At 35.8% G+C, this 27,709-nt stretch overlaps 1 protein-coding gene across 1 annotated transcript; it reads right to left on the bottom strand.

Moving 5' to 3' along the window:
- Nucleotides 1-444: 444 nt before the first annotated feature.
- On the bottom strand, nt 445-21,491 carry LOC149834582 (uncharacterized). The gene is made up of 9 exons (XM_090009399.1): nt 21,453-21,491; nt 3,422-3,523; nt 3,049-3,138; nt 2,765-2,932; nt 2,531-2,658; nt 2,297-2,432; nt 1,220-1,297; nt 784-908; nt 445-631 (listed from the first exon to the last, which is right to left on the bottom strand). Exons 1-9 carry the CDS (start codon nt 21,489-21,491, stop codon nt 445-447), a joined length of 1,053 nt encoding a protein of 350 aa, XP_089865525.1.
- Nucleotides 21,492-27,709: the final 6,218 nt, after the last annotated feature.

Here is a 27,709-nt window from a genome sequence, read left to right as displayed (position 1 = left end):
TATAACATACCAAAAACATAATTCAAAAATAGGAAACCTACTTAGGATGGACCCATACACACTTTTTGGGAAAGTGTAAAAAAGTAAAAAGGAGGGTGGGACGTCCCACCCTACCTTGTTGGAAAGTAGGGAAAGATGGGGAGACACCTCCTTGTTTCCTTTTTTTTGTCTTTCCAATTGGCCCCCTATGGGCCCCACTAATTTGACGGTCTCCTCCTTCCAAGTTGGTGCCCCCTATAGGCTCCACAAGCCTTTATTCTCCTTTCTGGTGTGAAGATGTGTTCATTGACTTTTCTTCTATGAGAAGAGCCACATTAGTTGCCACATCACCTCTTGTGAAACTTGCCCCTGCCACCTGTGTGAAATCACAGCTTGGTATCATGTTCTTGAACCTTTACAAAAAGCTAACCAGAAAAAAGGGAAAAAAAGAAACAAAGCAGATGACTACCTCGACAAGAGGAACTTTCCAAGCAGGCTTAAATTTGATTTTTCTTGAAGGTCAGGCACTTTCCTGTCTTCTGATTTCAATGGTTTTGTATTTGCAGTATTCTCTGGCTCTGGAGCTATTGTATTCTTTGAAAAGATACAGGTTGCCAGTTCCTGGACACCCTTTATGGACGATTCCTTTGAGCTGTAACAGTAATTTGGCTTCAGTGAATAGATTTTAAGAAGTCCAGAATAGAAAATAAAATACAATAAAACAAATTCAGCAATAAATTTGAGCAACAAAAATAAAATCCCATACAACTGAGCACTCAGAAAGGGAAGAACAAAGCAAGATACCTTCCAAGCCGTTCAAGCAATTTGCTGACAAGAATTTTACATGAACCAGGAATGTGGTGTTCAAGATATGTTAGTGAATCAGATGCAGCACGATCAACGGGTCCTCCTGCTTCTTCACCAGCAGCCTGTTAAACATGTAAAGAAGTCATGTACTGTCAAATTTATTACATACGCATAATCAGGCACAAAATAAGACAATCATGAACATATTTTTCAAAACTAGCCAGTTAAGATCCAAACATGTAAATAAGCTGTATCCAACACCCTCAAAACCTAAAGTTCCTTCACAAGGTTTGTCCATGGTGGTGAGTCAGGGCCTAAGATCAGGCCAGAAAACATAATTGATGGGCAGCAGGTGAATATTCCTGCAATATCCCCTGGTCCCAAGGGACGGAGGAGACCAGGTTACACCAAAGATGGCACCAGATTCCTTTACCATTCTGACCAGCATTTCTAGAATATAATCTGATTTTACTTTTCTAGCAAAGTTGGTGCTATTAGATAAAGAAGAAAGCTGAAAGGAAGAACCAGAAAAGTTCAAAGGCAAGAGACAGCTGCTAGACCCAACAATCCCATGATCCAAGCAAGGAATTTCACTCTGCATGCTTTGCACACTACATATTCAACTCCATCCATCATTATTACCCAATGTAGTTTTCATCACAAATTCAAAATATTGCTACCCTTTTTATTCTGCCTTTCAAATTGTTGTTGAAACATAACTGTGTAAACTATTGAAAATGACAATGAAGGTGTTGAATCTGATAAATTGTCACTGACTTGGAGGACTTAGAGAAAGTCTTCCACACGTCTACTTATAGCATCCAATTGACCAGTGATATAAAGCAAATTTGAAAATCAAATCATAGTTACAATGCAACCTTGGACCATCTCAGCTCTTCAATAGAGCTTAGGAAATGGTGTCAAAACCAGGCATCTCAGCTGCTGAGTTAGAGACATAATCCTTCATTCCATACTGAAAATGATGACAAAGACAGCACTCAAAGTTGACTCGACATGCCATTAACATAATGGACATGTATAAGTAATCAAAGTCTGTCAAGCTGCAGCAACTGGTTAATCATTAGCAAAAAGGAAAGTTCCAACGAAACCTGACATCTTCTTGGGAACAAAGCAAACTCTCTCACAATCAGTGTGGAGTCGCATCAAGTGATTCAAATCTTTTAATTCTGACTAGCTACTCTGCCTTTTAGGGCAGGTGGACATACTCCAATTATTCTTCAAACAGCTTTATGGTTTTAAATAAAACTCCTTTATTTTCAATTAAAGAATTGTGAACAAGACCAAGCCAGACAATCAGCAGAACAAGATTATAGCAAATTTATCTCCAATCGATAAATTCCATGGAACCATCAAGGAGGTGAAATGTTAGTCTAACTATTGAGAATTTGTAGAAATTAACACATTTGGGAAAATAGTTTAAAAGGAAAAGAATAAGCAAAAAGAACTTTATGGAGCATAATAGTTGAGAAAGTCTATGACCTAAACTCACCTCTTTCAAGGCAGGAATAAGCAACAAAGACAATGCTGGTGAGGAAACTACTGGAAGATGTTTTTTCACCTCTTCAACACTTGATCGATGCACTGCAGGTTCTGCTTTATGTGCATCTAAGCTTTCAAGAGAATTTCTGTACTAAAAAGCATTTTCTTTAGAGGAAAAGTCATAATCAGATAAAAATTCATGACTAACTTAATTCCCATAAATGTGACAAAAAGAAAATTACACCTGGTAGAATTTGATCTTGGTGTCCAGTCTCCTAGTTTTGATTCTTGTGCATCAACATTAAGCTTTCCCAGTGCAAACCATTCGCGCACATTTCCCTTGCTCAGCCCTGCTTGTAATGCTGATTTAGCCTTAAGAAAGCCATCCAACAAAAGAATAGAAAGTTAGAAACCATTTTCAAGAATACACTTAACTACAATGGCAGAATGGAAAATGAAGGGAAAAGATAGTGCCCACCTCTGCAAGGTTGGTTGCACTATCTTCAATTGATGTGGTTGAGTTTTTCTCTTGAACACCCAGTCTTGACTTTGGAGTTCTAGATGGTGTATCGACTTCATCATGTTGAGCACGGATGACAACTGTGCCACTGCCAGCATCCTCTTTCAACATATTCCTGCTGCTTGACTGCAGAATAGATAATTAGGATCAGAGGCTAATGTATCTTATGATGTAGGCCAGTCAGAGGTAAAACAATCCACAGACTGCCTGTACCACTCCTTTCAGCAGCAAACAGATCATACCACAGCAATTGGACGGCCAAATATTGACGGTGATTTTATGCTTGGTGACCGTACTATCACCGTCCCAGAGCTACTCACTAATAGTTTGTCCTGTAAACGTGCATTTCATATCTCAAAACACTGTCAGGAGAAATGGGTGAATTCCACAGTAACTGATACTTTTTAACTTGAGAGAGAGAGAGAGATTACATCCTCCAGAGAGAAGTCTATTCTTTCATCATCAGGACGACTTCTTGCATCCTCCACAGGAGAAAGGTTGGAAGACGATTCTTGTACTGTACTGCCAGATGGGGAAGGCCATAAATTCCCTCTTTCTGAACTTTGTTTTGGGACAGCGAGGCTGTGTAACTTCTGATTTTTTTTCTCGTGCTACAGCAGCCTGAGGTGGCTTCACAGCACGAACAGTCCCTGTACCCTGAGTGGTGTTGAAGTCCCAGCCAGCATTTCTGGATCCCTTTCCAGGACTAGAATTGAACTAAGTGAAAATTAGACCATGATAGATTGATACACATGCAACAGATATTTGCAGTATTTAAGGCACCTGGCTTCATCTATTAAACCTTTGGATATCTGGGACCCCAGGCCCTCTTTGACCTGGATCTTGGGATGCTCCCTGACACAAACAGTTCAATACAACTATGTGGAGAATGATTTGAAATTTAATCTTTGAATTTCACAAGTAATATTCTGCACCTTATCCTTTCCAAAAGTTTTGGACTTTTTCTTGCATTTCGTATAAACCGATGTTTCAAAAGTTCCTTGGCACTGGGCCTCTGTAATACTAAAAATAAAGCAAAGGCACCCATCAGCAAATACACATATATTGTGCTGAATCTGAATTTAGTTTTACATTGCAAGGAATTATAGAGGAAATAAGAAAAAAATAGTGGAATAAACGAGGGAAGAGGTCGAAAGGGACAAAGACTCATTAGAGAGTTTAGGAAGAAAAGAAGGAATGTTTAGATTAGAGAGTTTCAATTTTGTGGATTAACTGAACGATGTAGGCCTCACACAATCTAAGTGAGAAGCCTAAGGGAGATTCTTGGAGAAGAACCAGCAACCCATTTTAATTCCTTGTTGGGTTGCCCTCTTTGATTTACTATTATATGTTTATGGTTACATACAAATTACAATAATGCCCTTGTCCAATCATTGTTCCAACACAGCCATGATACATGTAAAACTATGCAACTACCCATTACACATGCAAACACTACAAGTACAGTTTCTGTCACTTCCTAACAAGGACCATACAAGATGTTGTCAGGTTATGCAACATAAAAGAAAATTTCCAACTAAAGAATCCCCATATTTATGAGGAAAAATAGAGTCATTAATTGGCCATCACAAACACTTCTCTCAAGTTGCTGAGAAAGCCATTTAAAGATCCATTTATCAATATTGAAAATGAAGCTGTTGTGATATTACACCAAAAAGACCAGATTGTTTTTTAAGACCAAGTTTCATATTGATACCAATATTTATCTGATGGGTCTCTCTTTTCATTTCACATGTTCTTTCATGCCTCAGGAGAAACAACTTCCAAAACAATCAAAATGTTATATTATCCGGGCATCACATGTTTCTTGATATATATCACCTATGTCCTTGTGATACAAGACACGACATTAAACACACCACAACACTTCATGGACACAGTCAAACTTGTACTAGACATGGTCAACATTGTCCCACTAACTTTATTTCGTTCATTTTATGTTTACTTGCATTATTTTTTCTTTAGATTTACCATAGGATTATATTAAATAACAAGTTTCAACTTGGATTTACTATTGATGTTTATAATCAAAATTGTTATTCAAGAATTTACAATTTGGGGTATTCATGCTTTATTGCTTTATAATTTTACATAGCACAATATGTGTGTGTGTGTGTGTGTGTGTGTTAACTGGAATATATGAACTGAAGTATGAACCAAGACTTTCATGAGCTTTTTTGTTCCTTATCTTAAATTTCACTGCATGGAATCTATGGATGTAATCTATATGATAGGTTTTATAGGGACAGGCTCTTGGATCATCCAATTACGATGCATAAGAGGGATCTTATAAGGCTTGAAAATCTATGGCTTAGGATTTTAGTAAATATTCAAGCATCCAAAAATTGTATTTTCTTGTCAAAAATATATAACAGTCAACTCCTAGCAAATGGACCATGCCTAGCACATCCGCAGGGTCAAAATCACAAAAAAAAAGCACCAGAAATGCCTAGTTTACACAGTGGTCCACATTTTTTCAGTTAACATATTCTAGTGGCTCTAATATATATATATATATATATATATATATATATATATATATATATATATATATATATATATAGAGAGAGAGAGAGAGAGAGAGAGAGAGAGAGAGAGAGAGAGAGAGAGATGGGTCAAAAGCTGGTGCTATTGAGTGTGCAGAACTATTGTCCTGAAAATCATAGGTTCAAGCTTTACTGACTCAATCTGACCTCATAGATGTGTTAAACATGGTTTGTTTGCTAAGGATCAAACCTTGGATTATGTTATTTTGATCTAAAAATATGTTTTTTTTTAGTTGTGAAATTTTAATGTATTGTGGGCCATTGAGTATTGAAGCCCTTAAAAAACCCATTTACATGTCACCATCACATAATTCAAAACTCATCTTCTACTAAATAAACCATGTAGATTACAACCATAAGGTCTGATATACAATAAAATCTAGAAATTATTAAAAGAAGTTGATCTATACTCAATAGTTTTGTGCCTTCAATCATATATATATATATGTGTGTGTGTGTGTGTGTGTGTGTGTGTGTGTGTGTGTGTGTGTGAAAAACTCGTAGGTGCATGATCACTTTCGAACATGACCAAAACGAACTCTCACAGAGCGTCCATCGCGCACGTGATGGACGCTCCGCGCGTGGTTCCGCCAAAGAAGACCTTTAGCGGCAAATTTTGTCGCAGATAAAGGTGTTGGACCTTTAGCGGCGACTTTTTGTCGCCGCTAAAGGTCTGAAAGCTTTAGCGGCGACTTTTGTCGCTGCTAAAGCTCTTGTTCGGCGGAAACTGTAAGGAAATAGGTGGAAATGTAACTCAAGAATGCGCAAGCATTCACAAAGTCCAATAATGGACAATCACTACGACAATCAAACAAGAAGTCCACAAAGAGACAATATAAAAGCCTAAAAAGGCTACACAAGCATGAAAAAAATATAATAGAATATTTATTGAAATGAGCCTGGAAAAAGGCTTACAAATAGGAGGAATGACTCCTATTTATACAACAAAAAAGGGCAAAAGGGAGAGCCATTGGGGGCTCCCCATAGAGACTTTGGGAGCCCCCAACGACTCTATGTGGGACCCCCAATGTGTGTTTAAAAAGGGAATTAAAAGGAAAATTACAAAAAATAAAAAAGATAAAATAACCTAATTAATAAATAGTTGTTTCTATAAAACAACTATGTAAAAAGACAATACCCCTATCAGGTATTACAAAAGAATATATATATATATATATATATATATATATATATATATATATATATATATATATATATATATATATATATATATATATATATTAACACTCCCCCTTAAACTTGATGGAGAAAGTTATCCCAAAAATTTGGAAATACAAAACGAATCTTGGGAAGAAGTCCAAGTCTTCAAGAGTCTTTAAGAAGAATCTCTATCTCTATGGCATCTCAGAAAATTCTTGCAAATATAAGTCTTCAAAACACTTTTATTGGTGATCATCCCCAAGCACCTTCATTGGTTATCTCCATGATGTATCGAAGGTATCACATCTTAAAGATCCGGAAAAGAAAGAACAAACCAAAAGAAGACTCCAAGTACACAAGAAAAAAAATTTAGCCCAAGAGTTGCAAAACAATATAATATAAAGCAAGAATAAAATGGTTTAAACAAAATAATAACAACTTTCGAATCATTAGATTTTAAGGACAAGAGGAGCATCTCTCAAAGATCATAATCAACTTATTTTTTAAGAAATCATAACATTGATCATAAGAAGACTTGATTATTTGAGAGGCATGTGATTCATTAAGAAGAGATAAACAATTATGTATAAAAATGAAATGGTGGTCTTCCAAAAAGCATATGAATTTCTCAAGAGTGTCTATTAGGGACACTTCAAACAAATCCCACAAAAGGATATAAATGAAAGAGCATGATAAAATAATGAATATTTATTTATCACAAAAAAATTGCTAAAGAAGCATTTCAATTATGCACCATGTGAAAATGTCCTCAAGACTAAAGCTATGTGTTCAAAGGCACTAAATTCTCAATAGACCAAAATGTCCACAAAGGCAAGATGAACACTCTCAAAGGAGTACACATGCACTAAAAAATAAAGAACAAGTTTATTGAATGAGTAAGAGAACTTTTACACAACGGATTAAAAAAAAAGTTAATTAAGTTCATGCTAATATATGCATCATATAGTTAAAGCATGTTCAATAAACATGAAACAATAATGAAGAGACAACTAATTTTATCAATAAAAGATGAGTTAATTAATTTTATGTGTACCACAATGTGAGCACGATAATCAATTAGAAACATAACTCACACATCTTAAGAGTGATTTTAATTATAGAGATCCAAATGTACATATATATATATATATATTATCAATGAAATGCATGAACTTTTATCAATAAATATTTTTTCATACAAGGAAAAAACAAGTAAAGATTTAAAAAAATTCTTGCAAAATTAAAAAATCCCACATGATAAAGAGAATGATATACGCAAATCAAAACCAATTTGCAGAAGATGATAAATTTAGAAATTTCCATAAATATGAAATTTTGAAAATCTCAACAATTGTTCATCCACTATAAGCAATCACCTCATTAGACCTTCAAAACCCACAAGTCAAGTATACAAGCGGCTAGAACAAGAGTATAGATATAATGCTACTAAAGGGCCAAAGACACACACGAAGGTGTGTATAAACACCTCTTGTCTACATATAATGACACTTAAAACTAATGTATCAAATCTCACACGAAGGTGTGAATAAATAACTCTTGTCTACATATAATGACACTAAGGATCAAGTGTATCAACGACTAGAATAAGAGTACAAAGCCAACAATGTGCTAAAAATCACACACAAAGGTGTGAATAAACATCTCTTGTCTACATATAATGACACTTAAAAACAAGTGTATCAACGACTAGAACAAAAACACAAAGCCAACAATAGGCTAAAAACATACACAAAGGTATGAACAAACATCTCTTGTCTACATATGATGACATTTAAATAAGAGACATAAAAAGGAGAAGACACTCGAGGTAAGAAGGCTTGTAATGGAAACACTAATGCAATTAAAAAAATATCAATTTTAACCATATTTTGGAACACCATGGTTTCAAAAAGTAGATATTCATCACAGATACACATAATTAAAAGCATCCATAATAAAAACAATGGCCAAAAAACAAATGAGTGATCCAATACACTCGCAATCAAAGATTACATAATTGTTAGTTAGAGTCAAACTAAAAGTTGACAATCTAAAATGATATAAAACGTGGTGTACACAACTCACCCCAACAAACATCTCTGATTCAAAAATAATAAGGCCAAGAAGATTGATGCATCATATAAAAGTATGTGATGGACAATACAAATTCCATAAGAAGGCAATAAATACTCATGGAAATCATTTTCCAAATAGATGAGTTCATAAAAGGAACCAATATGAAAAGACAATTTCAAATCGAAAAAACCAATAATGGTAGATGACCAATCTTAGAAAAAAATGCAATCATATGCATAACAATATGTCTCATGACAACCTTTTGAATAAACAAGAATCATGCTTAACATAATCAATTCTTAAAGATGAAGTCATAAATTCACCAATCAAGGAATAGATGCACTAGGCCACATTACATACAAAAGATCTAATCAAATTTATCTTTACCATGTGAAGAACCTGACAAATAATCAAGTTTACAAAAAAACTTGACAAGAAGATTCATTCATCAAATGCGCTAAGGCGAAAATAACACAAAGTGCTCTAAGGCACAAATATTAAAAAGTGCACTAAGGCACAAGAATATCAAATATTATTGAGAGAGAAACCTCACTAAAAAGATCTAATAATTTTTAAAGGGAAGACAAGAGCATATTGTCTTAAAAAGAAGTCTTTTAAAAACAAAAGTCTACTATGAGACAAACAAAACATGTAATGTTCAGGAAATAATACATATAAAGTTTTTTAGAAGAACTTTTTACAATCCCAAAAGTAAGCATAATTACTACCAATCATGAAAATAATCTAATAACTCATAGTTATATAGAAGCTATGGAATTGTACCAAACATTATTCATAATGCAATCTTTTGGACAACGTCTCCACCCCCGCCCCTGCCTCAAGATTAGAACCTCCATCACTGCCTCCATCCCCGGCGGGGATGGATTTTAACCTCCACCCCCGCCTTCATCCCCGTTTCATGTCCTCCATCTTTGGTTCAAAAGGGGATGAGGCGGGACAGGCGAGGATATTGCAGGGAAAAGTGATGGGGACGGGTCGAGGCAGGGATCATGGCGGGGACGGGGCGGGGCGGGGCGGACAAAAGTGTACGTCCATCCCCGCCTCCATCCCCGAACGGGGATGGATTTTAACCTTCGTCCCCGTTTCATACCCTTCATCCCGGTCCAAACGGGGCGGGGCCCCGCTTTTCTCCGCTCCACTGCCATCCCTATTGACAATATGTACCAAAGGGGGCTCCGCTTTGTCTCATAGAATCAGCTAGTGCATGTTATCGTGTGTTGGGATGTTGCAGGTTCAAAACCCAATGGTATAGTTGTATAACTGGTAGAGGTCTGCCTAACCCCAACATACCTTTCAAAAAATTAAAATTAAAATTGACAATGTGCAGGTTTACAAATTGCTACCTCCCCTTCTACAATAAATTTTCAAAATCCTTTGAAAATTGTGGCATGTGAGAATTTCCCATTTCTCTTTCCTTCTTTTTTGACCATGTGCCATACTGGCTACCACCAAGCAGGAATCATGGGGGACATTTTTAGGCATTCTTTTATAAGTAGTTTTTTTATCAAAATGACCTCTTTGCCATCTCTTCAAATCCCAACTTTTACCAAGGCAGCTTTGCTTGTCTGGTAGGAGCAACTACTGCACCTCACCTTGTGTTGGGAAGTTGGAGGTTCAAAACCCAATGGTATAGTTGTATAAATGGTAGGAGTCTGCCTAACCTTTTGCCTTTCAAAACAAAAAAAAAAACTCCCCAACTTTACAATTCCAAATTAAGCAAGTTCCTCATAAAAAAAAATCAACCTGGCCTTAATGACTCCATTTGTAACGATGGAAGCATGACTACAGGATGTAAGGTATGCATATTCTTATTTTTACCTTTTTTTTTGCAGTAGTCCTTGCAAGGTTAGGATACACAATGAGTCGAGCTAGCTTGGGCTCAACCCATTTAAGCTCGGCTCGAGCTCATTCAAAAAATAAATGAACCATGCTTGAACAAAGGTTTAGGGTTGGTGCACATAAATGAGCCGAGCTTGAATAAGTAGTCAGGCTTGATAAACCTGATTAAGCTCGGTTCACATAGTTATATAAAAAAAATAGATTTTATATATGTATATTAATTTTCTTTACATAACACAAAAATGAAGTGTTGGCTTAGTGGTTAAGTCTTTGGACACTTTTAAAAGTGGTCTGGATTCAAACCCCACATTTAAAAAAACTTTAAGGTTGTTCAAGCTCAACTCGAGCTGAGATTGAACAACCACTTCTTGCTGAGCCGAGCCAGCCCAAGCTCGGCTCGAACTCGACTCATGTGCATCCCTAGTTGTCAGTTAGTACTCGTTTGCTATGTAATGAAGCTCATTTCAACTATAGTAATTAGTTAGCAAATTAAGAGTGAAGCCAAGATGTCACAAGTTCTAAATCCAGTGGTGTGTCCTTTGTTGTGTGGCTGAAACTGGGTGCACTCTTTAGTAAGGAGGATGCGAGGTTTTACGTCATTTAACTCGGTAAGGGAGGCAGTTTTTTCTTGATTATCCAAAAAAGAGTTACTATTAGTTTTTTGAATGGTCATGCAAGTGGAAAGAAGGTGGTCTAAAATCCAACACACAAATTCTTTTCATCCATTACTCCTCTTCTGATTTTTCACTCAATTTATTGTGGTTGTATTGTTATACACCCAACAAACATGTGTCATCATTAAATGTCAATTTGGGGTTAGGTTTAACAATAGTATAGGTATTTATAAAGGGAATCCTTTATCACTCTAACTCGGTACCATACCCAAAAATTTGATCAAAGTCTGATTCCACCTAGATCTGAATCAAACCCGACCCGTTGACACCCCTACCCATAAGTAGGGCAGGTAAAGCCAACGACGCGACTAGATCTCTCATCCTTAGGGGTGGCAATCGGGTCAGGTTGGCGGGTCGTGTCGGCGGGTTGGCGAGTCAACATACCTCAACACGAATCCGACCTGTTTATTAAACGGGTCGGCTGTGACAAACACGAACCTGACCCATTTATTAAACGGGTAACTCGACACGACCCGGTTAACCCGTTTAATAAACGGGTTGGGTCGGGTAAACGGGTTGGCAGGTTGGTGGGCGAGTTGGCGGGTCGGGTTTGGGTAAACAGGTTGACCCGCCTGCCTAACCCATTTATTAAATGGGTCAGCCGGGTTGGCGGGTTGGCATACCCCTAACACGAACCCGACCCATTTAATAAATGGGTTAGGCGGGTTGACCCGTTTATGACACAAACCCGTTTAAGCCAAACCCGAACCTGCCTAAGAAGCGGGTTAGCGAATTGGGTTGGCGGGTCGTGTCAGGTTTTGCCACCCCTAGCTGGGGGTGGGCATCAGGCCGGGTCGGGCTGCTAATGGACCAAGCCGACCAGGCTGTAGACCGGGACGGCCTGTCAATGATGGGCTAGGCCAAAGGGTTTGGGCTGGCCCATTGCGAAAACCTTGGCTCACAGCCTGCCCGTTGGGCCTGTGGGCCTAATTGGGCCTGACTGGACCTATTATATAATATATATAATATATATTATATTATAGATAAAATATAATGTATATTGCATATAATATTATGTTATATATAATATATATTATTTATATAATGTATTATATATTATGTTATATATATAATATATATATATATATATATATATATATATATACACAGGCTGAGCTGGGCTGCGGGCTGGCCCATGTCCTCCTTGTTGGGCGAAAAACCTGGTTCAAGTTGTGTTTGGGCTTAATTTATAGGCCGAAGCCTGGCCCATGGTCGGCTCGTGGTTTGCCCAGCACGATGCCCACCCCTAAATATGGTCATTAGTGCGAAGTTTCATGCCCGAATGATAATATTTCTTTTTCGATGGAGAAAGTTGGGGTTATGCATATCCCTACTAGTTATACAACCATACCATTGGGATTCGAACTTGCAATGTCACAACACAAGGTGACATGTACTAACTGCTCCTGCCAGACAAGTTGAGCCCCTATTGGTGCCCCAAATGACAATATACACATCACACTTTTCAACCCCAACATCCCTCTCCATCCGTTCATCTAAACAACTTGACTCAAAATAAGCATGCTTAGACTCACCCAAGGGCCATTAAATTTAAAGGCCTACCATCCAACATGAGCCCCAAAGGGGTTTGGCATAGTGGGATGGAACCTAGGCCGCTAGGTAGGTGGTCTAGATTCAAATTTTATGGGCAACACTCGTTGCACAAGCCGAAGCATGGAGACTCCCTTAGGGCAAGGGGTAAGCCTATGAAGTTTTACGCTGTCAGGACAACAGTAGATGCACCAGGCAAAGCCAGTGCGACTAGGTCTTTGATTCTGGATGTGGTTACTCCATGTAAATATATAAAAAAAAATTGTCCAACCCGACTTAGACAACAATGCCAGATCAATGACACCTAATCTACTTAACCCTACCCCTTCATCCAAGGGTTTACAATTACATTCCCAAGTGAAAAGATGAGAATGACGATGGCTACACATTGTATAAAAGTAGAAACAAAACCCCAAACCACCTTTACGAGAGCAATTCTTCCAGCCATTGACAATAGTTTTTGCATTACATCTCAATCTGTGTTGCAACTTAAAAATTGGCAGCTCATGCTGAAAAGCTTTACCCGGTTACTAAAAATAGGACCACAAATATTAAAATGAAATCTTATCTTGTTGCCGTTGGAAAAGTTTTAGCATCTTCTCAATTCTAGCATGAGAGAGATGGAGGAGGATGAGTTCAGATTTTTCATTTGTGAATGAACTTTAAAATTTTGATAAAGCAACCCAAAAATTCAGTACACAATTGCCTTCAATGAAAAATAATGCATCATCAACAAAGAAACTAAAGCTCCACTTAAAAGAACATATTTAACACTAAAAAATTGAACCATTAGATTTTCAGCCAATTGTAGTCTTCAAGAAAGATGTTCATTGATATTAAGAAAGAAGTAGAGCAATAAAGGATTCCCTTTATAAATACATATACTATTGTTAAACCTAACCCCAAGTTGCCATTTAATGATGGCAACAAAGTTTGAATTTACAACCCAAACTAAAATCTATAAAAAGAATTTAGCTTGAAGCCTTCAAGAAATCACAATCAACCTATATTGTGCTCGTTACTACCCATAAGTGAGCCTGGAAATTCATGAACTAACATAATGCTTGTAGGGGCCTACGCAAGAGAAGGGTGGTGGCATACCTGGAGCAGCAATGTCGATCTGCAAACAACCGGTAAGTGATCATGAATCGGTGATTCTGGGATGTTCGACTCCTCAACCGGTCGCAGCCCTCCAATGAGCACAAGCACCTTCAACGACGGTGAGCAGGATCCAATCCTAGCAATGGAAATCACGTATGATTTTCCTTTAGTTTTTTGCATAGGGGTCTCTCATCAACAACCCCTTTTATAGCATCAGTCTTTATTAGGTAAAAGTTACGTAACTGTTCCTTTCCAAATTCATGGGGCTTATACGATAGGGATACCTTTATGGGAGTCCTTAATGTGGGTAACGTCCACATTACGTGGGTGACTCCAACATTCTCCCACTTGTCCCAACGATAAACCCTTGACCGAATACCTTATGAGAATCGCTTTGCTGAATATATTGGCCTTTAAAAACTATTCTACAGATCCTTAATTAAATCTTTAATCCTCATGAGATTAATAATAAACAACCATAATAAGAACCAAAACTGTATATGATCAGTTTATTCATATGCATATGTCAAAAAGAGTTTAACAAGCCCATCGTCAATACATGTTCAGAATACAATCCCGGTGCTAGCCCTTTAGTAAGAGGATCAACAATCATTTCTTTGGTATCAATATTAACAATATGCACTAGATGATTCTTTATCCTTTCTTTAATAACAAAGTACTTTAATTTCATATGCTTACATGACATAGTACTTTTATTGTTATTCAAAAAGGACACCGCAACTTCATTATCACAGTAGACCTTCAGTGACTTCTCAATGGAATCAACCACCTTTAATTGTGATATAAAATTCTTCAACCATATGGCTTGCAAAGTAGTCTCATACAATGCTATAAACTCTACCTTCATGATGTGAGCAGCTATGGTCGTCGGCTTCTCACTCCTTTAAAAGATCACTCCCTCAGCAAGTAAGAAGACATACCCAGTAGTAGACTTTCTACTATCAAGGTATCCTCCTAAGTCTGCATCTGAGTAGCCAATGACCTCGAGGTGATTAACTTTATGATACATCAACATATAGTCTTTTGTCCCTTGCAAATATTGCAAGACTTTCTTAGCAGCCTTTCAATGAGATATGCCTGGGTAAGACTGAAATCTACCAAACACCCCCACTGTAAAAGATATATCTGGACGTGAATAAGTCTGCGTGTATTGCAAGTTGCTAACAACTGATGCATATGGATGGGCATTCATCTGTGCTTTGTCAATTTTGTTCTGTGGGCAATCTTTTAAGCTCAATTTATCATCTTTTGATATGGGTGTTGTACTAGGAGAACAATTCTTTATCTCATATCGCTTTAATACCTTATTTTTGTAGGATCTTTGGAAAAAGCCTAGAAAACCTTTTGCTCTGTCTCGGTGAATCTCTATGCCAAGTACATAAGCAGCCTCACCCATATCTTTTATATCAAAATGTGATGCAAGAAACTGTTTTGTCTTTGTAAGTAACTTTATATCGTTGGTTGCAAGCAAAATGGCATCCACATACAACATCAATATAATGAACTTACTCCCACTTTCCTTAAAGTATATACATTGATCAATAATATTTTCTGTAAACCCAAAAGTCATGATGACTTAGAAAAATTTAATATACCACTGTCAGGAGGCCTGCTTAAGTCTATATATTGATTTGTTAAGTTTGCAAACTAAATGATCATCTTCAAAGAAACTAAGAGGTTGTTCCATGTATACCTCTTCATTCAGATCTCCGTTAAGGAACATTGTTTTTATATCCATCTGATGTAGCTTTAAGTCATAATGAGCTACGAGGGCCAAAATTATCCTCATTGACTCTTTAGTTGAGACATGAGAGAATGTCTCATTATAGTCAATGCCCTGCATCTAGGTGAATCATTTAGCAACCAATCTTGCCTTTTGTCTCTCTATGTCACCTTTGGAGTCTCTTTTGGTCTTAAAGACCCATTTACACCCTATAAGTTTTACTCCTTTAGGTAACTCAACAAGATCTCACACTTGATTCTTAGTCATAGAGTTTAACTCTTCTTTCATGGCTTTTATCCAGTGAAAAGATTGTTTGCTTTCAACAACTTCCATAAAAGTCAACGGGTCATCATCTATATCTATGAAATCATCAGACTCTTGAAGGTATACCATAATCAGGATGTATGGCAGATTTCCTACTTCTTATGGATCTCCAAACAGGTCATTCTGCAGGTTTAGATTGAATCTGTTCATCCTATTCGTGCTCTTCTGCATTATCCACAATAGGTTCATTTTGGATTTATGCATCAACAACTGAGTGATCCACCACATCATCATTAGCGAAAACAATATGATATCTTTCGGTATTTTCCTTAACACGAGACTAGACCTTGTATTTTCTCAAAACCAAGGTTTTAAAGTGCACTTAATCCTACTTAATCATCTTCATGGAATTTTGCCTTATATGTTTCAACAATCTGTGGTAAATGAGATGGGCAGTAAAACTTGTATCCTTTTGATCTATCTGGATAACCAATGAAATATCCACTGGTTATTCTTGGATCATAGGCTTTAATGTAGGAGTTATACAACTTAGCCTCTGCAAGACATCCTCATATGTGCATATAAGACTATGATGGTTTCCTACCTGTCCACAACTCGTAGGAAGTTTTAGGCACAGATTTTGTAGGCACCTTATTCAAAATATGCACAACAATCCTTAAGGCTTCACCCCACAACTTTATGAAAAGTGTTCAATAATTCAACATGGCCCTGACCATTTCTTTAAGCGTATGATTTCTCTTTTCAGCTACACCATTCTTGTAGGTACTACCAGGCATGGCATATTGAGGCACAATGCCTTCCTCTTTGAGAAATCTCGCTAATGGTTCTTCCCTTTGCCCCATCTCAGTAAATCTACCATAATATTTGCCACCTCTACCAGACCTGACTATTTTAATAACTTTGTCAGTTTGTTTCTCTACTTCTTCCTTAAATTCCTTAAACATATGAAAAACATCAGATTTTTCGTAAATCAAGTAGAAACACATATACTGTGAATAGTTATCAATAAAGGAGACAAATATTTTTTGCCTGTGTAACAGGGGGTAAAAGCTCCACATACATTCATATAGACAATCTCCAATATCTCACTACTATGTTTGTCACCCTCTTTATATGTGTTTGTATGCTTAGCCTTTATGCAATCAACAGACGGGTCATTGTCGGTGATGATGCATGAAATACATATTATTTCTATAGTATATTTTTACATTTTTATGTGTTTTTAAGATTTAGAACCCATGTATTGATATAATTAGGTATAAAAAGGCCACGATTCGAATTTCACTTAAATTGGAGTTAAAACGAGAAACATAATACATTTTTAGGGTTTTGGACCAGTTTTTGAGGCAGAAGGGATCCAAATTCAACCTAAAAGCTCAAGTTTGGATCTTGGACTGGACCTAAACCTTGTAGATCCATAAACCCATGTGATCCAATGAGTTTTTCAATAATATTTTCTGAAAACCACCTCTTTCTAAGGCATTTAGGCATTTACTTGCAAATAACAACTGGTTTAGCATTCAGTTAAAAACTAACTTTTTAATTAGGTAGTTTTAGAATTAATCAATAGTTTAGGGATAAATAGTTATATTGTTTAGGGTTCATCTGTCGTTGGATGTTTGGAAAATCGCCTATTCTCTCTCTCCTCTCTTCCCTCTTCTCTCTCTTTCACACGCCCCATTGGCATGTTTCTTCTCATCCTCCTTTCTTTTTGTATTGTTTATTTTTTTGTTGGCTGTTGTGCTCTCTTGAAGGTGATGCAGATCAAAGGCAAACTTTTCCTCAGTGATGTGTCGTCTGCATCACAAGGAGTAGCCGTCCTTTCCTCCATCACGACTCTCTTCCTCTCTTCTTTAAACCCTTCTCAAATTGGTTCCCCAATGAGTGCAGCAGCGAAGAGCATGTGGAAGACCATCAAGAAATGTGCTGGGCATATTTTTCAACTCCAATTGACCTCTCTTCCTCTCCCCTTAGTCGTCGGATCGCCCTAGAAGTTGGTCTTCTTCACCCCTTTCTTTTAGCATAGATCGAGTCTACCCATGTGAGTCAAGTTTTGCCTTATGTCAATTTTGATTTTCTGATTTTTTTCAGCAAGTAAGCATATTGAAATTACAATTTGTGTAGATTCTAAGAATGAGTCTCATGTGCATTTAGAGTGCCATGTATTATATTGTTCATTTTTTGCCAAATTGCAAAATCGGCTAGACATAGTCTAGCCGGTTTTCACATTTTATAATTTTTAGTATACTGATTTTTTTAGCAGATAACAATAGATTAGAAAGTGTTGTTTTATATAGTCTAAGATTAAGTCTGGCCTGGTTTTACAATCGGTTGGGTCTGCATCCTTTATGTGTGCCAAATTGCAAAAATTGGCTAGATTTTGTCTAGCCAATTCTTATGATTTTTCATAAATCATTCTCCGATGATCATACTGTGATTCTAGCAAATGTATATTGTGTTTTGACAGTTCAAGGTCTAGTTTAGTTAGTGGTTAGGGTAAATAAATATTTAGTTTTGTTTTACTTCAATTATTTTTTTTATAATTTGTATTTGTTTTGGTATTTTGTGTAAAGTCGAGTTTTCAGTGTTGTCGCCTTTTACATAGGGTCTGGCAGCCATTGCTGGTCCAGTGAGGTCTTAGATGCTTTTAGAAAGTTTAATTAGGTTAGGAAAGTGTCTTGAATAGTCTAGGTTCAATGAATTTCGGTTTTGGTAGATCCTAATTAGTTAGCTAATTTAACTTTGTGATTTTATTAATAATAGCATTTCACAATTTTTTTATTGCATTCCCAATTAGTCCATGCATTTAGTTAGTCATTAGCTAGGCTAGTGTACAGTAATTGGTTTAGGTTAGTATAACTTATTTATGTTGAATTTCAAATGAAGGGCATATGTAGTCAATGCACAATAGTGGTGATTTTGGTCATTAATTGGGGTTTCTAAAATTCAGAGGTTTTGTTTTAGAAAGTATGACTTCTTTTAAAAAAAAACAGCCTAGAGTGATCTATTTTTGATCCATTTAAGTAAAGTGATTCAAGAATTTGAATCACTTTACTTAAATGTTAAAGATCTTGATTTAAGGAGGATTTCATCTATTAAATTAGAAGACTTTATTAAAAAATGTGTGGACCCTTCTTAGGTTGGCGTTTTAGACTTTGAGAAGTCAATATCCCTTTAAGGCAAATTGGATGAACCCCACCTAATTCCGAATTAACCAATATGGATTAGTGCCACCCTTCCATGTAATAACTTAACTTAGTATAATGCTTGCATATGTCATTAACCATTTTAGGAAAAGTTTGACTCTTGAATTTGGTTTTCAAAATCGTGTCTAGCAATTTAGGGAAGTTTTTTATTCTTTTGTTCAGCCTTAGGTAAGTCTATTGAGTGTGGTACTTAGTCTTAGGTAGCTGTCATATTTTGAATGATAGGCTAGATTTTAATTTGAAATTTTTTTCCTTGCTTTTCATTTTTTTTAATCTAATTGCCTTGATTATTTTTAGTAACTAGGTATAGTGATTAGGTCTTAATTAAAATCGTGTGGTGTAGGGATTTAGTTAGGCTCAAATTCTTTTCTTGTCAATAGTACTTAGACATAGTGGGGTCCACTAGGGGCATGCACTATCTTGAATTAAATCAAAACCTGCCCCCTTGTACCCTAATTAGGCAAATTAACTTTAATTAGCTTCAATTAATTTTTAAGTATAAGTTAAATTAGTTGTAAATGTAATCTTCACATTCGAGTTAATTAGTTAGTTTATGTTGAATTAAATCCATTAGGTTAGTTACTCTCATTGACGTAGATGCTTTAATTCAGATTTATGTTTTAGTTTAAGTTAGTGTAGTAAATTGTATGCATTTTAGCCTTGACCTAGAATTAATTCGACATTAACTTCTTTTGTGAATTTAGATTTATTGTTAGGTTGCTTAGCTAGTCAATTCATATTTTACCCACTATGTTTAACAGCATATTAGAGTTGTTTAGGTCCGTTATCGCATGTGTTTAAATTTAATAGTGCATGAAGTGAATGCTTGAATGTGAATAGTGAATTGAATTTTCAACCCAAAAATTGTAGCAAATTGCAGTCATTATTGTATGTGCATTTTTTCTGAGTTTTTCTAAAAACTTAATTCTATTCTATTCATCTGTGTGTTGACTATCAGCATACCAAAAATCAGCTCAATTGAAGTTGATTTGGTCAGGTTTTAAAATGTTTTTCAAAAATAGGTTTTTCGGGATTTTTAATTTCAGGATAGGCAATATCCAAAATTTTCTCAGTTTTGAAACGCTTATATCTGGAGCTTTCGGATGATTTTTTTAGTTATGTAAAATTTGACAGATTTTTGCATATGTCAGGAATAGAACAAAATAAAATTCATCAATTTTAGACTTTGTTTGCCCATTCAAACTGTCTGTTTTCAAAAACCTGTCATAAATTTAACTTTGCACTATAACGAGGGCAACACAGGCATTTCACTAATTTGGTTAGTTTCTATTATTTTTCATATTTTTCTGTATAATAGTTAGTGTAATTACAGTAGTTAGATTAGTTAGATCTAATATAAATTGGTTAGTTAAGTAGCATTTATACTTTAACTTATTTTTATTTTAATTATAATTTAGTTTTCTGAGTATTTTTAGAATTAATTTTAGTATAATTTTTGAATTAATTGTCATAGTTTTATGTACTGACTTTTTATTTTATTTTATCTAGGTTGATAAGTCTTCTACAGGTTAAAGGTTAATTACGTCAAGCACGAGAAAGTTATGTATGGTGAAAGGATGAAAAATGCCCCTGCAATCTAGAGAAGGCTTGAGCAATCTAATTTAGGATTTGCATTAGTTAATTTTTAGTGTGTAATTGAATTATAGTTGTTTTAATTCATTATAAATATTTATGATATTAATAAATTAAAATTGGTAGATTTAATTTGAATATTCTTCCGTTCCCTGAGGATTCGACCCGTACTCACCATGAAAGTGGAAAGTCGGTTTTTATACTTTTGGTTGATGATTTTCTAAAGCTTTTATTGAAAAATATGTTTTAAAAATACCACTGCAAAAAGATCAACCAAATTTTGGTGCCATTGTCGAGGAACGACAATTGATATTTTGTTATTTTTAATATTTTAGTTTATTAATATTTATTTATTATTCTTTTCTTTTTAGTTAGTAGGATTAGTAAGTGAATATAGGATTTAACATAGTTAGTAAATATAGGATTCATGTACTATTTTATTAGGATTCACTGAACTGCATGATTCAAGGAGTGAATAGACAGGTGAGTTTTAGAGAACATAGTTTGTAATTTCCTGTATTTGTTAAATTTGTGATTTAGAGTAGATTGTGTTATGTCAATTTTATAAAATAGTTAAATAATTCTGACATAGTTTATATTAGTTTACTATTATTTGCTTTGTATTTTTATGATTTTATTTTGTATTTAGTTCACTTTAGATAGTTTAGGTTTGTTTTCATACATGTGGTCTTAGTACCAGTGTATGCATGGGCAAAGAGCTTTAGGTACACCTCTGCATCCTTTTGTCGATGACCCAGAGAGAATTTTACATTCTCCTCGAAGTCCAAGAGAAATGGATGACATGGATCCTCCAACTCCAGCTCCTACCTGTCCATTGAGGGAGTACTTCATTTCTACAGAGTACATCTAGGCATTCTGCATTCGGGGACCTGATGTAGGGGCGTCCCATTTTGAGATTAAGACCAGTGTCATTCAGATACTTCCATCTTTTTACAGCCTTAGTCACGAGGATCCCTATAGGCGCCTTGACGAGTTTCTCAAAATTTGTTCTATAGTGAAGATACATAATTTTTGGGATGATACTTTGAGATTGACCCTTTTCCTATTTTCATTGAAGGCTAAGGCCAAGTATTGGCTGAAGTCCTTAGATGCTATAGAAATAGGGTCCTCGGATCAGATGCAGAAGGAGTTCCTGAAGAAATACTTTCCCATAGGTAGGATGAACCAGTTTAAGTGAGCCATCACTAGCTTCTCAAAGCTAGATGGTGAGCAATTTTATGAGACCTGTGAGAGGATGAAGGATCTCCGTAGGAAATGTCTCCATCATCAGGTGCCGAGATAGCAACTGGTGCAAAGTTTTTATGATTGTCTGACAGGAATCGTCAGAAGATCGATTCTTCGTGTGGGAGGACATTTATGTTGAAGAGCGAGGAAGTGGCATGAAGATTGTTTGATACGTTAGCAAAAAATTCATTACATCATGCCTCTATCCCGAGAGACCCATACCCGGCATTCCTAAGAAAGGTGGTGTCCTAGAGATTGGTCTGACTGTTGCGCTGCAAAGCAAAGTGGTTGTGTTTTCTCAGAAGTTGGATCAACTTCTCGCAGGCCCATCTCCCATTCATCAGGTGTGTGCTCTATATGTCAGTCTGGCATATTTTGTCATTGAGTGCCCTTCAGCAGCTTAGTATCCTGAATTTGTTCATGAACAAGTTCAGGCTGCTCAGGGGTTTGCCAATCCCTCGAATGACCCATTTTCATCTTCATACAATCCGAGTTGGTGAAACCACCCTAATTTTTGATGGAAGAACCAACAAGCCCCAGTCCCTGCCCCTCCATCTCACTAGGTTAGGCCCAGTACTTTCACTCAATCATTTTAGAGGTTGAATTATCCTCAGCCCTCTCCTACCTTTCCCATGGTTACTACTCAGGAGACAACTTCCTAGTTGTCTTTTAAGGAGAAGATTCTTCAAGCATTATAGGAGGTGAAAACCTCCAGTCACAATGCTATAGAGAAGTGTAACAAATGCTCAACTCCCATACTCAGTCTATAGCCAAGCTTGAAACGCAGATGGGCCAGTTAGCATATGCATTGACGAGGAGAACCGAAGGTGGTCTGCCAAGCCAACCTGTGTTGAATCCCAAGGGCAAGGAACTTTAGGCTTTCGAGCTGAAGATGCCAGAACTTCATTGAGGACCAGAGTAGGATCTGAGCAGAGATAGTGTATCGTATGTATATAGTAGGAATATAATTTTATTTATTATTTGTTTTGATTTTTACTTGGACTTTATTGTTGTCATGCAGGTATGCGTATTATTTGATGCTTCAAGTGTATGAGTTCCAGGTTACCAGACGTAGGACACAACTTCAGGAGCATACCATTGGCCAGATCAACAAAAAACTATGCATTCGTATATGCATAGTGGTGGTGCGAAGTCAAGACAATTATCAACTCAAGAGGCCTTGCATATAATCAGGTGGTATCTTTTGTTTCTCCCATATTTATTTTATTGTTCTTTAGTGTGCATCAAATGGATTCAAGGGGAGTTTTTTGTAACGTATTAATAAGCTAGACCCATGCTATGGGTTGTCTCATGCCATAAATAAACCTGTATACTTAAGAAATTTGTTGGACAGGCAGATTCACATCTCTTACAACCTACACAGTCCTTCGTTCTTGGTGCGGAAGCAATTTGCTTAGCTTTACATCCGTCCCAGGGTATCATTTCCAGGACATCTGTAGGACACGCTCGTATGCATTGGGTACACCCTATACATGTATCATAAATCTTTACTGAATAGTATTAATAAGCTAGACCCATGCTGCATTTGCATGTTTGCATTTTTGTATGCCACTAGGGACAATGTCATTCAAGCATGGGGGGATGGTATAGATGCACACTAAAAAAAATCTGTTTAGGTAGCTAAAACTCATAAAATTAGACTTTTAAGAAACAAGTTTTTAGCATTTATGAATGTTTTTGACATAATCCGACAATTTAGAAAATTTTAAGCCCCATGTGAACATTTTTTTTTGGAACTAATCTAAAAAAGAGTAGTTATTTATGTAAATTTCAAAGAAAAGATAGTATTTGAATGCTAGAATTGTTTTGAATCACTAAAGTATAAGTATGCACAATATGCTTTCGAAAAACTAAGCAAATAAAAAATATAGAAAAATGAACTTAAAATAAAAAGAGCTTACGTTTAGTTGTTGATGTCTTCACGATCTCCAGTAGCTGGGCTTAGATACAAGTTGAAGTGTTTGAGTCTCATGACGAAAAGGATAACGAAGGAAATCACCTCCTTGTCTAGTCGATATTTGTGGCCTATTTGGTTCGAGCAAGTAGAGTCTGAAGGGTGTTTACACCTGGTGCCCTAAAGTCATCTGATTTGGGAGCCATCGGCTCGAAAGCCTGTTATATGGACTTAATAGAAAGCCTAATAGATATAGACATTGCACATGACAAAGAAGAAGACTATACGTAAACTATTAAAATGGAAGGTCTAGTGACTCGAGCAATTAAGTTCGAGGGATACGCTGTACCTAGTTCCCTAAGGTTGTCTGCCCTAGGAGTCACTGATCCAAAGCTCGCTACACGGGTCACGAAAACTGGAAATTTGAAATAGTGCTCAAGTGAAGAAAAAATTAAAATTATGAAAATTGAAAAAAAAAAGAATGAGCTTAAAGAAAAATGCATTGCTTAAAAGTAATTGTGAAATACTGTGCAAAAAACATACAAGTGATGATAAAGGAGAAATAACTTGATAATACTTGATTTTCTAAGAAAAAATCATAGATAATTATAATTTTTAGAAAAGTGAAAGGAAAAAGTTTTTACTGTGGAGGCATTAAATTCTAATTATGTCATGAGAATGTAAATTACATAAAATATTTACTTAAACTAATTTCTTAACTGCCTAATATTTTTTGAAAAAGAATTGTTATTTTCTGCATGACATCAATGTTTATAGGTAGCATCACTGCAAACCCTCACGATTCCTTGTCCATTGGGGTGACCCAAGGGTTTAACAGGCTTGTTGCATGAGCTAAATGCAACTGGGATTCCTACAAAAGTGAGTTAGGAATTTTATTTTATTTTATTTTACATGCATTGTTTATTTTTAGCTCTTAGCATATTAACTTTCTTTAGCAGTTTGTTAAGGGACTAACAAACATTCAAGCATGGGGGCATTTGATGATGCATGAAATGCATATCATTTCTATAGAATATTCATGCATTTTTACATGTTTTTAAGGTTTAAAACTCATGTATTGATATAATTAGGTATAAAGAGGTCAGGGTTCGAATTTCACTCTAATCAAAGTTAAAACGAGGAAAATAATGCATTTTTGGAGTTTTGGATCGGAATTTGAGGCACAAGGGATCCAGATATGACCCAAGAACTCAAGTTTGGATCATGGACTGGACTCAAACCTTGTAGATCCATAAACCCACATGATCCAATGACTTTTTCAATAATATTTTCTGAAAACCACCTTTTTCTAAGACATTTAGGCACCTACTTGCAAATAACAACTAGTTTAGTATTTAGGTAAAAACTAACTTTTTAATTAGGTAGTTTTTACAATTAATCAATAGTTTAGGGTACAAATAGTTATATTTTTTAGGGTTCAACTATCTTTGTATGTTTGGAAAATCGCCTATTCTCTCTCGCCTCTCTTCTCTCTCTCTCTTTCACACGCCCCATTGGCGTGTTTCTTCTCTTCCTCCTTTCTTTTTGTATTGTTTATTTTTTTGTTGGTTGTTGTGCTCTCTTGCAGGTGCTTCAGATCAAAGGCGAACTTCTTCTCGGTGATGTGTCGTCTGCATCACAAGGAGTAGACGTCCTCTTCCTCCATCGTGGCTCTCTTCCTCTCTTCTTCAAACCCTTCTCAAATCAGTTCCTCAATGAGTGTAACTGCGAAGAGGACGTGGAAGACCATCAAGAAACGTGATGGGAATATTTTTCAACTCCAATTGACCACTCTTCCTCCCCCCTCAGTCGTTGGATCGCCCTAGAGGTTGGTCTTCTTCACCCCTTTCTTTTAGCGTAGATCGAGTCTACCCATGTGAGTCAAGTTTTACCTTATGTCAATTTTGATTTTCTGATTTTTTTCAGCAAGTAAGCATATTGAAATTACAATTTGTGTAGATTTTAAGATCAAGTCTCATATGCATTTAGAGTATCATGTATTACATTGTTCATTTTTTGCCAAATTGCAAAATCGGCTAGACATAGTCTAGCCGGTTTTGATGTTTTTTAATTTTTAGTATTCTGATTTTTTTAGCAGATAACAGTAGGTTAGAAAGTGTTGTTTTATATAGTCTAAGATTGAGTCTGGCCTGGTTTTACAATTGGTTGGGTCTGCATCCTTTGTGTGTGTCAAATTGCAAAAATTGGCTAGATTTTGTCCAGCTGATTCTTATGATTTTTCATAAATCATTCTCTGATGATCATACTGTGATTCCAACAAATGTATATTGTGTTTTGACAGTTCAAGGTCTAGTTTAGTTAGTGGTTAGCGTAAATAAATATTTAGTTTTGTTTTACTTCAATTATTTTTTTTTACAATTTGTATTTGTTTTGGTATTTTGTGTAAAGTTGAGTTTTCAGTGTTGTCATATTTTACATAGGTTCTGGCAGCCATTGCTGGTCCAGTGAGGTCTTAGATGCTTTTAGAAAGTTTAATTAGGTTAGGAAAGTGTCTTGAATAGTCTAGGTTCAATGAATTTCGGTTTTGGTAGATCCTAATTAGTTAGCTAATTTAACTTTGTGATTTTATTAATAATAGCATTTCACGATTTTTTTTATTGCATTCTCAATTAGTCATGCATTTAGTTAGTCATTAGCTAGGTTAGTGTACAGGTAATTGGTTTAGGTTAGTATAACTTTAATATGTTGAATTTCAAATGAAGGGCATATGTAGTCAATGCACAAAAGTGGTGACTTTGGTCATTAATTGAGGTTTCTAAAATTTGGAGGTTTTGTTTTAGAAAGTCTGACTCCTTTTCAAAAACCCAGCCTAGAGTGATCTATTTTTTATCCATTTAAGTAAAGTGATTCAAGACTTTGAATCACCTTACTTAAATGTTAAAGATCTTGATTTAAGTAGGATTTCATCTATTAAATTAGGAGACTCTATTCAAAAACGTGTGGACCCCTCTTAGGTTGGCGTTTTTGACTTTGAGAAGTCAATATCCCTTTAAGGAAAATTGGATGGACCCCGCCTAATTCCGAATTAACCAATATGGATTAGTGCCACCCTTCCATGTAATAACTTAGCTTAGTATAATGCTTACATATTTCATTAACCATTTTAGGAAAAGTTTGACTCTTGAATTTGGTTTTCAAAATCGTGTCTAGCAATTTAGGGAAGTTTTTTATTCTTTTGTTCAGCCTTAGGTAAGTCTATTGAGTGTGGTACTTAGTCTTAGGTAGCTGTCATATTTTGAATGGTAGGCAAGATTTTAATTTGAAATTTCTTTCCTTGCTTTTCATTTTTTTAATCTAATTGCCTTGATTATTTTTAGTAACTAGGTATAGTGATTAGGTTTTAATTAAAATCGTGTGGTGTAGGGATTTAAGTAGGCTCAAATTCTTTTCTTGTCAATAGTACTTAGCCATAGTGGGGTCCACTAGGGGCATGCACTATCTTGAATTAAATCAAAACCTGCCCCCTTGTACCCTAATTAGGCAAATTAACTTTAGTTAGCTTCAATTAATTTTTAAGTATAAGTTAAATTAGTTGTAAATTTAATCTTCATATTCGAGTTAATTAGTTAGTTTATGTTGAATTAAATCCATTAGGTTAGTTAATCTCATTGACGTAGATGCTTTAATTCAGATTTATGTTTTAGTTTAAGTTAGTGTAGTTAATTGTATGCATTTTAGCCTTGACCTAGAATAAATTGACATTAACTTCTTTGTGAATTTAGATTTATTGTTAGGTTGCTTGGCTAGTTAATTCATATTTTATCCACTATGTTTAACATCATATTAGAGTTGTTTAGGTCTGTTATCGCATGTGTTTAAATTTAATAGTGCATGAAGTGAATGCTTGCATGTGAATAGTGAATTGAATTTTCAACCCAAAAATTATAGCAAATTGCAGTCATTA

This window comes from Nuphar pumila, chromosome 6 (genome assembly GCF_984573655.1).
Source record: "Nuphar pumila chromosome 6, dmNupPumi1.hap1.1, whole genome shotgun sequence".
In the NCBI taxonomy this organism is placed as follows: domain Eukaryota; kingdom Viridiplantae; phylum Streptophyta; class Magnoliopsida; order Nymphaeales; family Nymphaeaceae; genus Nuphar; species Nuphar pumila.
Note: the sequence above shows the minus strand (reverse complement) of the source record. Positions and strands in the feature narration are given on the sequence as shown.